This window comes from Calidris pugnax, unplaced genomic scaffold, assembly GCF_001431845.1.
Source record: "Calidris pugnax isolate Ruff unplaced genomic scaffold, ASM143184v1 scaffold177, whole genome shotgun sequence".
NCBI classification, from domain to species: Eukaryota; Metazoa; Chordata; class Aves; order Charadriiformes; family Scolopacidae; genus Calidris; species Calidris pugnax.
The window spans coordinates 1,922,484-1,938,684 of NW_015090909.1; the positions used below are offsets into that span (position 1 = coordinate 1,922,484).

At 35.0% G+C, this 16,201-nt stretch overlaps 1 protein-coding gene across 1 annotated transcript in view; it reads right to left on the reverse strand.

The window, feature by feature from the left end:
- Positions 1-16,201, reverse strand: part of CCDC73 (coiled-coil domain containing 73) — a 59,663-nt gene that overhangs the window by 29,231 nt on the left and 14,231 nt on the right. Inside the window, exons 3-8 of the mRNA XM_014949262.1 lie at positions 16,018-16,089; positions 15,190-15,225; positions 13,868-13,942; positions 11,732-11,770; positions 5,039-5,174; positions 4,162-4,241 (exon numbers count right to left, since the gene is read on the reverse strand). Of these exons, the coding sequence (XP_014804748.1) occupies positions 4,162-4,241; positions 5,039-5,174; positions 11,732-11,770; positions 13,868-13,942; positions 15,190-15,225; positions 16,018-16,089 (438 nt within the window). The remainder of the gene's footprint in view (positions 1-4,161; positions 4,242-5,038; positions 5,175-11,731; positions 11,771-13,867; positions 13,943-15,189; positions 15,226-16,017; positions 16,090-16,201) is intronic.

Sequence of the window (16,201 nt, forward strand, 5' to 3'; positions counted from 1 at the left end):
AGTAAGGCTTTTTCCACCTTTTGCAATAAAATAATATATTAGTTGTATTGTTTTTTACTAGAAAGCTGTGTAATGGAATATGCAAGGAGAGTTCCGACATTGAAGCGGCAGAAGGTGAAAGCAGTTTTAGCTTTGTAAGAAGTGAAAAGGTGCATTATGCCAGTCTTTACAGGGAACTAGACTCATGGTAAACAGAACACAGCTAACAGGCTGTGTGTTACACAAGCAGGTGCAAAAAAGCCTGCTGTGGATTTGATACCAGATGTTTTCCAAAACCAGAAAAACCTTACTACTTGTTTTGTCATGGGGAAAGAACTAGTCATACTAAGTAAATCATCCCCTTGAGGGAGAAAAGGTGACTGGGTTGTCTTCTTTGGACATAGCAGGTGGATGTGCATAATCCATCTGGAAGCAAAGCCAGATCTGATAATCTAACAAACCTGTAGGCACAAAAAACCAAAACCAACAAACAACAAAAACCAACACAAACCCCAAAAGACAAACATACACCAGATCACCATAAATAATGGGAAATTTTTCCATGGTGAGTGAAAGCACAAGGTACGTAGCTGTGAAAATAATATAAAATAATTTTATACATACATATATGTATTTTCTTGTCCTCTGAAATTCAAAAAAATTCACCCCCAGACTTTTTGCTTCTTTTCTTAGTAGCTTTCTGCCATTACCAAGATCACTAATAGTATTCAGAACCCCATAAATTGAATTGAAATTTTATACATACATATATTTTTGCTTCTTTGCACTTTTTGCTTCTTTTCCTACTAGCTTTCTGTCATTACCAAGATCACTAGTAGTATTCAGAACCCCATAAATTGAATTGAATCTGGAAAACAATCAGTTTTGGGGCAATGCTGAGAAAGAATGATAAGGCTTTAAACTCACCCCTTTGATGTGTTGCTAGCAGCCAATGCTTAGGGACACGGTTTCAGAAACACTTCAAGGCAGCATAAGTCAAGAGTGCCACTAAAGAAACAATCCTGCTCCTTAAATATATTTGCCTTTCACTGGTTGATCTAAGCTAAAACTTACTCCCTTTTTTTGGTAAAATGGAGTTTTGATCAATACAATATTTTCATTCTATATGTGTGGCCACCATGAAGAAGTGGTATGGGACTGGAAAAGCAGCCAGTGCAGGCAGATATAACCACTTCCCAAGACAGTGCTGATACCTTACACAAACATTAGGTGTACCCAAAATTACAACAATATATTTTTGCTCTCTTCCTAGATCAGCGCAACTCTTGTAATCTTTCAGGCTTTAAGCAGCAGAGCTGTTTTTTAAAGGTTTGTTTCATCCTGCTGCTTTTCTTGGCCAGATTTCAATGCCAGCATTTTCATAGTGCTTGAAAAGAATCCTAACATGCTGAAAATTTAAATATTCAAATTCTAAAATAAACGTTACTGAAAAGGAAATTATGCCATGGTCTGCTAGGCCAAGATTTGGGAACTGGCTTTGTAAGCAGGCAACGTCAAGAGCAAACTACAACCTCTCTAAATATTATTTCTTTCCACAAATCCCAGAAGATTAAACCTGTGCAGAACGGACCTCTGTTTAACCCAGGTTTTACTGTTCTACATATTTAACACCCCCATCACATACTCGCAACTTCAGTAAAACTGGAGATTAGTTCAGTTTTATCCAGAAATGTTGAACAGTATTCACTAACTTCATATTCCCGTTAAGAACAAATGTGTGAAATCATCCTGGTCTGAGTCAAAGTAACCACTGTGATAAGAGCTGACAGCCAAATTAAGTTTTTAGTACTGTGGGTAGTCATTCCCACTCCAGCACTGAGGCTACAGAGGAAAGAAGCCTGAACTCACAAGTTGTCAGAGCTGGTAGAGGTCAGTCAAGTCCCCGAGGCCGATAAAACCAGCTTTTTAAGTTGTCCCAGCTTGTGCTGCAGATATCACGACTTCTTTCAGCTATGTAGCAAGTGAAAACAGCCTGGTAATCCCTCTTCTAAACTCTTCTAAATATCAAAGTTTTCTCATTGCTTTGTGTCTCTTTTAAGTCCATTCAGCTCTACAAGAGATGCATTCCTCAATAAGGGAAAATACCCGGCTGCTTTACGATGGTTAGGCTAAGTACAAGGTAACCACAATGAAATGAAACTAGCTCAGGGCACTTCTTACTGGGTCCAAGCACCTCTTTTCTCATGGAGTGACCCAAAAGATGAGCCCACAGCCCTTCACAAACAGAAGTTGTGCTGAACTAACAAGTGCCATTACAGATATAGTTCAGAAATGCACTTGCTTGCTACATAACTTTCCAGAAGTGTTTTATAAGCAAACTGTTGAAACAGGGAATATCGAAAAACTGAATGTATTTTTTTTTATTCTATTCATGTTTAGCTCTGTTTTCACAGAAATTCTGCATTTTGAGGAAAAACACATCTTTATTATATACAACTTTGATTTATAAATCTATATTTACAAATAAACAAACCCTAACATATTAGGTCCCAGTCCGATTTTTGGTCCAGAGCGGGGGGTTTTAATGATTCCAAGGGTGCAATTAAGACACAAACAAGGTCAGATGCCGTTGACTATATAACATTCTTTTTTGCAGAACAAGGCATTGCCACAGAAAAGTGTTGCAGCACTACAGGAATATTAAAAGGCTAGGAAATTAAATTCCAGTTCAGTTTTCCACTGACATCCAGAATAGGGTGGTCAAATACTAAACAATCAATAACCAGAAATAACCAGAATAAAGGCATTTCCTGGTGAACTGAGGAAGCCAGATTAAATTTCAGTTGGCCTGCTTATCTAACAGTATTTTATTTAAAATTCATCACCCATGACCTTAAGAATCAAGAGCACAGCTGAAAAAAAAATGGATCAAGCAATCGTTTGATTACTGGAGTACATAAATCACTCTCAGTTTATCTCACACACCCTTGTTACTCACAAATTTCACTATGTAAAATTTTCTTAAACATTTTTCTTTTCGTAGCTCTCAAATTACTTTCCCTCAGAGAATTCTGCCATTAATTATTCTCGGTTTCTTAACCAAAAGCAACAAATCTAATTTACTGTGATGCTTAAAAATTTCTAAAGCTCCTAAGTGTTTATATCTACAATATATTACAATAAAGATATGATATATTTTGATGTCCCTCTTTTTTTTCACATATAAATTAAAATTCCTTTTTTAAAGGAATTAAGGAATTTAAAGGAATTAATTATTGCTTTTTAAAGGAATACAGCTGAAGTGTAGTAAATGCACACAAGACAAAGTTGTCCTCAGACCTTCATGGCTATGACGACATCAGCATTCTAACAAATACAGCTTCTATAGAGGAAAGTTATCAACACTGACAACTACCAGTATTTTTCTGTTCCTCTTCCATCCATCAAGATTTCAGATAAATACATACAGGTTATGTGTATACATAACATGTAAATATATATAGATTACCTATCATTTGAATTATGTAGCTAATAAACATTTCCAAATGCCATAAAACTTAATCGTGATTTAAAAATTAATTTGAGAATTTTTTCCAGTGTTCTGCTTTACTCTTACTGTGTTTCTCAGTCTGTTTTTATGATGGCAGGAGTTCTACAATCTTGATTAGTCACTTTCAAACTTGGATCTTTTTGACATTGAGGTTTGCCATGTCATACTCTAGTACGTACCTAAACAATTCTAGATTGAATTCATGATTAATCTTTACTGTGGCTAAGATATCTTCATAAAGATAAAAAATAAGTGAAGCACTCGAGAAGGTAAGACTGAAACAAATAAAAAAAGCCTTAAACGGTCTCCAATTCAAAATTTTATCAGGCTTCCAGAGGCATCATACTCCAAAGAACCTTACCAATAAGAAGCTCTGTGTGCGCAGCACAGGAAGAAGATAAGTTGCTAATAATTAACAAGAAACAAGTAGGATGCTATAGAGGTAAATAGAAATTCCCAAGTTACAGAAACTATTCAGAGCTGCTCAAATTTTAATTGGCATTCATCTGAAGTATTTGTGCATAACTATGCAGCACAAGACTAATTTATCCAATAGTTGTAGAACGAAGAAAAGTTCTGCTGCTTGTTCACTACTTCTACTGGTGGTACAGCAGCTTGCAGAAGTCCCAAAGAATCCCACTTACACATTCAGAAATACACACTATACTTACTTCCTTCAGATTACTTATTTCAGTCTCTTGCCTTTTATTCACTGATGTTAGTTTCTTATTGAGCTGTATCGCTTCTTGTACTTTAAACAAAAATTAAAACATATTAACATATATTTTCATATCTGAATATTTGATTTATAACTACAACATATGTGTGTATAATTAATGAAATAATTAAAACATCTTAGTGAAAAGCAGACAGACTGTAAATAAGACTCAACTACTTTTTCTATATAGCATGACCGGAGGATTACACCAGGTGGTACCAGTTCTTCTATACCTCAATGAGTTAAGACTTTTCAGTATGTTGGTTTATTGTTTTTTTAAATTTTAATTTAATTTTTAGTGTCATTTGATGTCACTTTATTAGGATCACTTCTCCGTTCACTTTTAATCTTAGTTTTGTTTTTTAACTAAGGCGTTGCTTACCATTTTCTGATGAGTTTAATTATTTTCAGAGTAACACAGAACATCATGAACCACAGAACATAAAACTGTTTATGCTGGTTATGCTGAATGGCAACAGAAAGTTGATCCAAGTTAAGTGTAAATTTATTTATTTATTTTTTAAAGGGGTGGGTCTGCTGCCAGACTGTTTTGAACATAAATCAGTTCCTCAATATAATTTACCACATGGTCACACACACAACTGTAGCAGTGTATCAGCAAAGAAAAGAAGATGTAGGGGGCCGTGCTGCTTAAGCTGGGACTGTTACGGAAACACGAGGAAGCTACTAAGGTACAGTAATTATCACTTGTTATATTTGATGCTTGACACAGGGTAACTGCTATTTTTCTGAATTTTCAGGTGTCACCAACTCAGTGTTGTTAAAACACAGGAAAAACAAATGCTGGAGGACATTAAAGACAGACATACCACTGTGCTCCAGTTTTTCATGAACACCTTTTACGACTCCAAACTGAGACGCAATGGTAGCGTAACACCTCTCAACTTCATTCAGTTTCTTGTGATGCTCCTCTTTCGCTGTTAAGTGCATCTGTAATTTTTGATCCTGTTAAAAACAGAAACGAAGCACCTACTTAACGATAATAACTAGCATGTACAAATCAACTCTCAAGATACTTTTTAGCATAATAGCATAAAAGCAAAATCATTCCCAGAATACCTCAGTTGTGTATTTCATATCTAGTGATCAGTTCCCATTTCCAGATAGCACCTCATTCCAAAGACCTTCACCTGTGTGTTAGATTATCAAAAAAGCACTTCAACATATTTTCACATACTGTGCCTTATATTTAGGAGAACTTGTTTATAGATGTCTGCAGAACTGTATTAACTGTTTTCAAATCCTGATTTCAAGTTTTCCTTTGTTATGTGGCTTAAACATGTTATTAAATCTGCAGCTGTACTGCAAACATAGCCTAACATGCTAACTCTGCCTGTGGTTTACGTTTGCCCCCCTGCACTACCACTCAGTACAGCACTACATTCTCTTACTCCTTTGATGTAAGATGTCCACATAGATTAATGCAGCATCCGCCCCACATCAGCTATTCAGTACCTGCCCACGTCTTTGGCTGCAGATTCAAAACAACCCAGTGGCTTTAGCAGTGCTGTGCTTGTACCTCATTGCCCCAGCTGCTTATTTGTCCCTTCTGTAGTATTAAGCCAAGTACACCGTGCTCTCAGGTTGCAGGAACACAGTAAAATACAGGGCCCATTTAAAAATTCTAGATGGCTCAAATTACAGCCCCCACAACCCGTTGTCCCAGCACCTTCATAGAGGAGCACCGGGTTAGAAACAAGTAAGAGGCTGGAGAGAGGTAAGAGTAGGAGTTCCTTAAACTTTGGCAACAGTGCATCATGAAAATAAGACCTATGCACATTTATTGTCACGTGTTCCATAACAGAAGCAATCTATTATGCAAACAGTGTTCAGTCTTATTTGTAAAGCCAGTAGTAAAAGTACTGTCTTAGTACTGACATGGCCCTGGGTAACCAGCTCTAAGTGACCCTGCTTTGAGCAGGACAGAGTCAGACTAAGCCATCTCCAGAGATGCCAGATGGCCTCATCCGTCCCAGTCCTGGGGCTGTTAAAATTGACATAGCAGAAGAACAACCAGGAGAAAATTTGTGAATTTGACACTTCTAAATAAAAGAATATCAACCTACTTGCTAAAAAACAGAAACGGATCAACTACTTCTAAAGAGCAGTGGCGATTTTGATTTAGATTAGTGAAACCAATGCAAATTATTACCCTATACTTCCCAAGTAATACCCTGTACTTCCTAAGTAATCTTTTAATGAATAATTATTAATTCCTTGGTATCAATTAGAAGTTGTAATATCTTGAGGTCCAACGAATTCACTTTTACTTTAATATTACGTATCTGTAGGGAACCTTTTTCTAACTATTTTTGTAAGCATTTAACACTATTTTTTACTTCTATTAACCTCTTGCCTAGGTAATATCTTATTGCAAGGAATTCCACACAGCAATTAAGTAAAATGTATTTAAGTTTCATGAATTTTATCAAACTTTTGTTTTGGGAAGGGGTGATTGAAAGTACACATTCACAGGAAACTATATCCAGTGACACATGCCACTGATTTTTTAAAAAAATTGTTCTCCTTTCTTTCATACACAGTAATTTTATTGTGTTCTGTATTTTTGTTAATAGCTTTGTAGGGACTATTTGGTCAATTTTTAAATTAGTTTCTCTGAAGAGAGTGGGTTAAATTAACACCTCAGAAAAGATACCCATTTATTTAGACATCTAATCTATTTCTAATCTACAGTAGAGCAAGACAGCAATTAAAATGAATAGGGCCAAATTCATTCCTGTGTGTAAATTCAAGTTATAGAAAGATGAGTCTGGCCCAGTCTGTTTGGCTTCTATAAGGCTCCATTTCCATACAGTAACAAATGCAATACATGTCCAAGCATCAGAGGATAATAAAAGCTGATAGTAATCAAAAGAAATGGCCAACATAAGGCTAGCAAAACAGGATATACAATACAAATTTCTCATGTTTTATAAGGTATGAAATTAAACACACTACAGCAAATGGAAAGTCATAATGGAGGCACTGGTAAAGAACGCCACCACTTACAGAATCACTGCAAAGAATGTAGGCTGTGAATGTTCACATACTTTTTCTTTTTCCTAATCATATGTAAACTGTTGGGAAAAAAAAGCCTTGTGCTTAACTAATGCTAGAATGTAGATTTCATAAGAAAACAAAAAAAAAGGAAAAATTATATTTTATTTTCCTGATAATTGTTCAGGTGTATTTATTCTAAGAGACTGATGAACAGGGAAGCATCACTAATTTGAGGCTCAAATAGCTTGTCGCAAGATCTTTGTACTTTATTTTATATAGATACTTCTTAGTCTTCTCCCAATTTCTTTCTTAAGTCAGCAAGACAGTGTGGTCCCTCCTTCTCACTAGAAAGGCAGAAATGTGCTTTGTTGTTTCCTAGGGCTCTTTCCAAAGAGAAAGGGAATTGGCCTGCCGTAGCCTCAAAAGTTTTATTAAGAGCTTACCACTTGCCTAAATATGATTTTTGATGGCAAGCTGTCCTCCAGGCTTAGTGCACAGTAAAATAAAAGTACTTTGGTTTGCCTTCTGACACCCTTCCCAGAGTGATTCTTCTGCTCCCAGTGAAAAAGTCTTAAAATATTCTTTCATAGAAGACAATCACGAAACGCCAGGAGACACTGCAGGATAGGGAGGGTATGACCCTGGAGCTGGAGTAAGACCCACAGAATCTTGGTGGTTCTTCCTAACGTCTGATACTGGAAGAACAGGAATTATTGCCCTGCCCTCCACCAGTAATAAAGATAAGCTGGGATGGGGAGTGGAACTGATTGTGGCCATATGGTTTGTTGAGGTACAATGATTTCTTGGTGGAAGTAGACCAGAGAAATAGTTCAGGGTCAGGTAGGTGAGTGGAGGAAGACAAAGAGGGAATTGCTCATATCTCAAAGATATTCTGGAAATTGAGTCACTAGTCAGAGTTACTCAGTGAAGCAGAAGGTGGTAATTGGGAGGTGAAAGTGTCAGAGAAACAAAGGAGATGTAATAGCATGGAGACCTAAGGCGAGATCACATGAAAATTATGCAAAGGGCTACCAATTCTAAATCTTCAAAATAAGAAAGTGTTTCCATAGTATTTCCTTTACTTTCCTACTTAAAATTCTTTATTTTTAATTTATACTGTATCCCTCCCTCCTCACTGTATATTTAATCAACATACTATATTTACAGGCAAATTCCTAAAAAAATGTGGAAAGGACATAAAAATAACATTCCTACCCTAGTTTATTAAGAATAAACCAAGTCTAAAAATTACATTTATTTAACATTTTTGCAGGAATTAATTTTTCATTAACTACATGTGTATTAGAAAACTAAAGGGTGGAAGGGAAGATCTCAGGAAATGCCAGTACTGTCCAGTTGTTAAAATGTCCCTGCCATATTTTGGCCTACACCAAGTAGCATTCGTGTAAGCAGCTCCCGGGCACAGTTCAGGAGACTGTCTGCTGGAAACAGTGTGGGTTATTTGGATGCAGCTTCCCTCGTTTGAAGAGCAGTAGAGTTTAATGAACCTAGACCATTTCGTGTCACTTGACTGCAGCTTCACTAAATGGTCTCACAAACCTTGAGTTTACCAATATAAACACAGTCAGCAAGTGAAACTAGACTAATTACCAGCCATTCATAGAGGCAGTCGCCCCATCTACTTTACTCATTAATATTGATGCACTGAATTACTACCTTGTAGACAGTGATGTCTCCCCCTTGACTACACAGACCTTGCACTCCAAATTTGCTCTTCTGAACTGCACTCAAGGTTTAGTCTCTAAACCAGCCAATACTAGCTTCAATCTCATTCTTGTTTTTTATATTTCAGCACAATGACATACATTTAAGATTTAGGTACTGCAGAAGACAAATAACTCTAAATGCTCACTCTCTCAGACATGCCCAGGATCAGACAACTCAAGTTAACAAGGGAACACTCAGAGAGCTCTACCATTCAGGTTGTATCACCTGCCAGGAAGTTCATGAAGGAGGAAACCAAGACCTGACCAAGGCCATTTTCTTACAAGATTTGGTCTCTTAACCAGCCAATACTAGCTTTAATTTCATTCTTGTTTTTTATATTTCAGCACAATGATATACATTTAAGATTTAGGTACTGCAGAAGACAACTCTAAATGCTCACTCTCTCAGACATGCCCAGGATCAGACAACTCAAGTTAACAAGTGACATACATTTAAGATTTAGGTACTGCAGAAGACAAATAACTCTAAATGCTCACTCTCTCAGACATGCCCAGGATCAGACAACTCAAGTTAACAAGGGAACACTCAGAGAGCTCTACCATTCAGGTTGTATCACCTGCCAGGAAGTTCATGAAGGAGGAAACCAAGACCTGACCAAGGCCATTTTCTTCCAGTTATTTCTTTGTTTCAGCAGCAAGAAAAATAATTTAAAACACAACCCACACTCACACGTATTCTATCAAGACAACTAGCTCTGTAGTAATCATACTGTAACCTCCTGAGTGCTACTATCCATATGCAGTGAGGGCCAGAGTGACTACATCATACACAATAATCAACACTTTCATAGTGGAAACAAAGGAAAGATGGAAGAACAAGAATTTTTTTATTTCTTTGTCTCTATATGGTGTTTCAATATGAAACAAAACCTTCCACTATTTCAAAATTTTAGTTTATATCCTCAGAATTATATCAGCACTACAATTTTCACTTAACTGCACAGCATGCTAAAATATGGTGTATATGCAAAATATTAACATTGCATAAACTAGACTAAAAGAACAGAATAAAAGAAATAAAACCAGAGTAAAATGCTACATCAGTAAGGCATAGTCAATCCCCAGCACATGCAAAAGCTACTTTACTGACTGGCAGGATTTCGAAGGTGCCAGATATAAACTAAACAGCACATCTGCTTACTTTCAAATCACTAGTCAGGGCATGATCTAATCTGTCTTTAGCAAACTTAAAATTGAAATAGAAATGGGTCCCAGATAAATGAATGGTTTGGAATTTTATCCATTTTATTTTTAAACACTTTGCCATTTCTGATAACTGACTAAGAGACTCTACATTGTCTACTAATACTTTGATCCCTAGAATGTATAATTTATTTCAGTGCAACTGCTCAGGGAGTAAAGTTGGTAGAATCTGACCTAAAACTGTATTAGCCTGCTATTGCCTAAGGTTTTACGAAAGAATTCACTTCTGTTTAGTTTTCAGTTTTTTGTGTTCATCATTTCATATCAGAGCATCTTCTATAAAGCCATACATGTTATGGTTACTGCTACATGCAAAAGAGGATTTCTAATATCTTGTCCCCCACTCAATAGCATTTTTAATAACCACACTCTATATCAAAGTCACAGTACTCCAATATTTTCAAAATATTCAAATAATCAATTATTCATTATTTGACATCAGACATAAGAAAGGAAGATATTTGTTTAAGCAGCACAGACACATTTCCAGCTCACAGAAAAGGTGTTGTGATTTAAATATTCTTATTCATATGGAAGACTGAGCTTGCAAGTTATGAAAGAAAGGTAGTATGTGAAATGACCTAAATGTAAGTTCAATAATTTTGTACATTTTAAATATATTTTTAGATCAGATGTATTTTAAGAATAAATACAAGTTAAAAGTGAAGTAAGACAAAACACATTTTATGTTGCCTTTGATCTTTAACTTGTAGCCTTATCTCCCAGGTCAGAGGGCACATTATTCAATTTCACCATATTTTGTGTAAAACCACTGTAGCGTTGAAGATGACTTTCAGTACAAATGTCATGGTACTTAAAGCTAAACTGGACGCTAGTTTTTTGAGCTTCTTAATTAAAATCACAGTTTGTAATGGTCTGACAATATTATCTTTATTCTTTCCACTTGAGCAGCAGCAGAATTTTCACAGCATTTATTCAATCAAGCTTAGCAATGTTTCTGTGGCTCACTCTTTCACTTCCCAAAACAGACAGAGTTCAGAGCGACTGTGCTGTCACTCTGTATAAATTTATTCTCTGTGTCAAAGGGAGTAAAGCTGGACTGGATGAAATCTAAACTGTTCAGGGGAACTGATGTTAAGAAGTAATTCTGAGAACAGGAGCGAAAAGAGTGAGAGGAAAAACATTACCAGCTTTTCTTAAAAACTAAACTAAGAACTGCCTGGAATTCTCTGTTACTTCTTCAAGATGAATAAGCTAGATCCTATAAGGGTAATATAATTACATTATTCAAATCACAGTTCATAAAAAAATCTTCAGTCTAATCTATAAAGAGAACAAATGTACCAATTATACTTTAATTCAGGGAGAAAAAAAATTCTACATGTGAAACAGCATCTATCACACTATAAAAACCTAAAAACACTGTATTTGAAAGTTTTTTATCAAAGCTGATATCACTTCTTTTGGTTATTTGTAATAATTATCACACATCATTTAAGTATTAGAGCTGATTAGTATTTGCACTACACTCTAAGCATTCTCTTTTCATAAAAGCTGTTCCTTATTTTTTTACTTTTATTAATTTCTTACCATTTCATTCAGTTTCTTTTCTAAAGTGTATTTTGAAATCTGTAAAACAAAAGAGAAGTATTACTTCAATTGTAGTTGCATTTTTCCCATCAATAACCTGCATACTTGCGTATTCTTATACCTAAGATTTAATTGCATTTATTGCCAATATAGTAATACTGTCTTTGAATTAATGATTACACTATTTCTTTTTTTATTAGATTGACATCACATAATTTCACTTCAGTATTTAAATGATGCAAAAATGCTTTACACTGATTTACCAGAAGAATCTTGAAAAATGGACAAATTCTTGTGTTTTCTGACATCTACCATAAAAATAATGTGTAAATGGACCACAGTCTGTAAACTAGACTCTTAGAAATAAATAGACAAGAAAACAGGGATAGAAATAAAAGTGTTTTCTCAAGTCCTAAAGGAATATAAGTGTGTTCTCTGTCAGAAAAAAAATTTAAGTAGATATTCTGAATGGTGGCCTATAAAGACATATCGTACCAATCTTGCGTGCTTTAATAATACAAGACTGACATTTGAAGTCATTAACACTGCTTTTCATACACAATTGACATCAGAGAATTTTGACTTGTAAAATACTTAACATCACAAGAGCTTTATCTCTGTATCTCTTAGAATATTTAAAGAAACATTGACAATGTCTAGAAAAGAAAAAAAAAAGAAAGAGAAATGTCAAAGAACCCACTGTGTGCAAATCTTATCCAGAAAATATCATCTCTAGAAAAGCCCTAAGCCTAGGAGAACAATCACTATAAGGCAGAATTCTGACTCTCTGAACAGAGAGGACTACAGAACTAAATTAGAAATTCCTCACTCTTATTTTAGGCTGATTTCCAAACAATTTTTCTGGGTCCACAGTATCAATTGTGACCTCCTGCTTCCTCAAGCCACAGCAGAATTTCCTAGATCTGAACTATACTGTTACACAAGCGTTTGACCCGTGAACATTAAATATTTGATGTTAAGCTTTTTTTGAAATTTCTGTTTTATCTTGCAAAAGAAAGGCCAGTGGAATCTGTCATTACTTTTGTGGCCTAGATATTATGGTCAGCAGACCATAGAGGGATATTCTACATCATCTGTACTATGCCAAGTTTTGAACATGACAAGAAAATCCTTACAGCAATTGCACAGAAGGCCAGCCATGGGAATAAATTTCTTTTGCTCCTAATGTTAACTAAATTATTAAATAAACAGTCTGATACCAAGTAAATGCATCCCATTTTAAGAGAATGTGAGTAAGAACCAAACATGTTGCAAAATCATAGGTAGTAATCTGTTACATTAATTTTGTTTTCAATAGAATTAATTATTATCCCACTCAGTTTTGAGTAGAAAAATAATTAGTTCCTAGAAATACCTGAAATCTGACAATGCATTACAATGCTAATTCTATTCTGTGTTGAACAAAAACCTTCAGCATTCTACTCTTTTAATCCATTTCAACATATCTGCATTGGTCCTTAAAAGAAAGCCAAAATACTAGCTATGTCCCTATGTGTTCCTTTACCTCAAGTAACTGTGAATCCCAGCCACAACTGCTCCAACACCATGTAATGATATAAAATATCCTGCACAGAAATAACACCAAGTGGCACCAGAGTAAATTGTGCATTTCTCCAACAATTTTACTGACAAACAGGCATTGGAAAGCCATGGATTAAGTGGCAAATACAGAAACCTCCTAGTGAAATAAAGGAAAATAACAAAAGCACAGGTAGCACTGTGAGTTGGAGGCCCCGCATGAATACTTGTTTCTGTTTAGGCATCCAAAACCAGAGTTTCCAGACAGGTGAGAAGTAAGAAGACAAGAACAGAAAGAAAGAGGAATACTATGGAAAAAAAAAAAAAAAAAGCCCATTTCACATGCCATTTGGACTTCTGAGTCTGCAATTCTGGAGGAAAAGAAGTTTAGCTGGAAGGCAAACTTAAAGAAGTCTTGACACTGAAGCCCAGAACAGAAATTTTGTGTTAGGAAGCGAGATGTACATGTACTAGAAAGATTAAATGAGAAAGCCTTAAAGACCCTCTTAAAAACAACTATTTTCTTACCAGTGGAAAAAACTAAAACCAAAACACTTGCATGTCAAGAAAAGTTATTTAACAAAAATAATAGTTTACCTGTAATGCTTTTAATGCTTCTTTCAGTCTATCAATTTCTTTTTCTTTTGTTTCCACAGCAAGTTGATATTTTCCCTTTCAACAAAAGTGCTACTTCAGGATTTGAGCAGAATAAATGCATTTACAATAAGAATTTATTAACAAGAATGTTATGAAAATATAGCACTACTCCACTATGACAGAACAATTCAATGGTGAACATAGGTGATAATTCAGCTAAATTTAAAAATGTACATATATATTGCTATAAAAAGAAAAGTGAAAACACGTTAGTATATTTTCTCCACTTATGACTAATAATGGAGTTTTAAAATTTTCTATTCTGGGAGAGACAAACCTGACAGAGGTAGAATTAATAAATTACTTTAGTTTACAACAAACATACTAAACAACAAAGGAAGTATCAGATAAATCCATTTTCTTATCCACCGTAGCATGGTTTTCACAGAAACAACTTCCTCAACTTTTCCAAACCCCAAAGACTGAACTTTAATCTGCTATCACTAAAATTGCTAAATACATGCAAGCATGTTTTATACTCTTATATAAGCGCATACGTGTGTGTGCAATATATATACACACACACACACATATATATGTGAATAAGCCAAAAGACTTCAGTGGAATTAAAAAAGACAAGAATCTTGGGCAGCAATCAATAGAATGGAGAGCAGATTTAGATACCAGAGAATACTCCACATAAAACAAATACATCCATTCAACTACCTCTGCACGTTCCATTCATTTCTAAGTGCTGGCTGTGCAATCTCCTGAAACCATCTTGATGAGTAAAAACTTCATATAATATAAATTAGACCAAAAACTGGTCATTGCAGACAAACTCTGTCCTGAAACATTACAGCTTAATTTATTCTTTCAGTTACTTTGGGGAAAAAAAAAAATGTAATACTTTGGAAAGCAGCTCAGGTAAGTCAATGAAAGCCCTATAAAAACCTAGTTTTACTAAACCAGTTAGAATTGTTATTTTTTACTCGCATGTGGAAAAGTCTTATGACAATTTGTCCCAAACCCCCAAAGTAAAGTAAATCTTATATATCTTCAATACAGAACTATCAAAGAACACTTTTTCCCCCAACTGTTTTTTACCATACACAGATTTTAATGTGACATTTCACAAGTAATTAAACTTCTATAGGCTATAAACAAAAAAGTTACAAAGAAATTTCTTTTGCAAAGGCCATAGCAAGAAAAATAATTTAGTGGTAATATACTTAGTATACGTTTGGTAAATTACATAGTATTATCATTTGCCTGTGTGCTTCACTGGACGACAAACAACAAATTACTGTAACAGAGAGTACCTTTTCTTCTTCCATGGCAAACATCCTTGCCTGCAACTTGATTGTCAGTGGCATTAAAAAAAAAAATAAAAAAAAATCACATGGGATTAATTTTATTTATGCAACTTGACAATATAGTTATATTACCCTTTGTATTACTCTGTATAGTGATTTTTACTTTAACCATAGTAGCTATAGAGTCACAAGCAACAAGCTTGTGAATTACAAATTATTTTTGCAAGAAAGAAAAACCTAATTGCTTGTCAAATTCTTTTTTGTGCGGTATGGTCGTGATGCAGCATTAGTGATAAATTCTTCATCATCATGTGCAACAGTTTCAGTTCCTATGAGTGCCCTCTGCAAGTTCTTTCAGGACTCATATTTTTTTACTGCATATTATGGAGGAAAAAAAAAAAAATCACTACCCCGATTTGAAAGACTGAAAACACTCTTTCAAATGTTGAACAGAGTTAAGTTATGTGGCAGATCTTTTACCATGGTTTATGAATGTAACCTTGCAGCAGACATGCCATCTTAGAGAGAAGGGAAAAAAGCCCCCCAAAACAGATTAAAAGAAGCATGATCTTCTCTAGGAACTTCTGGAAAAATAAAAGGGAAAAATCCCAGGAAGAGTGGCTTACAGGGAAGAACTGTTAAAATAGAGGCATTATACTGTGTCTGCAAGAAAGAAAAAGACCTGATTTCCTTGAGCTATATATTCTAACATTTTATATGTAACAGAAAAATATTTTTAGTACCAACTCATGACTTGCTATTATGCCATCATATCATATGGCATAATATATGCATAAATCTCATTGTTAAAGCTGAAATGCCTTATTTTGCTACCTGTTTTTTAAAAGCTGCCATGGCTTCTTTGTTTTGTTGGTGCAATGTGTCCGTCTGATGCTGCAGAGTTTCCTGCTCATGCAAAGTAACAATAGAGTGCTTGAAATATTATCTTACAGCAAACCATATATATAGTACTTCAAGAAAAAAACCTGACTCCTTGTTAAATATTTTCAGAAAGACA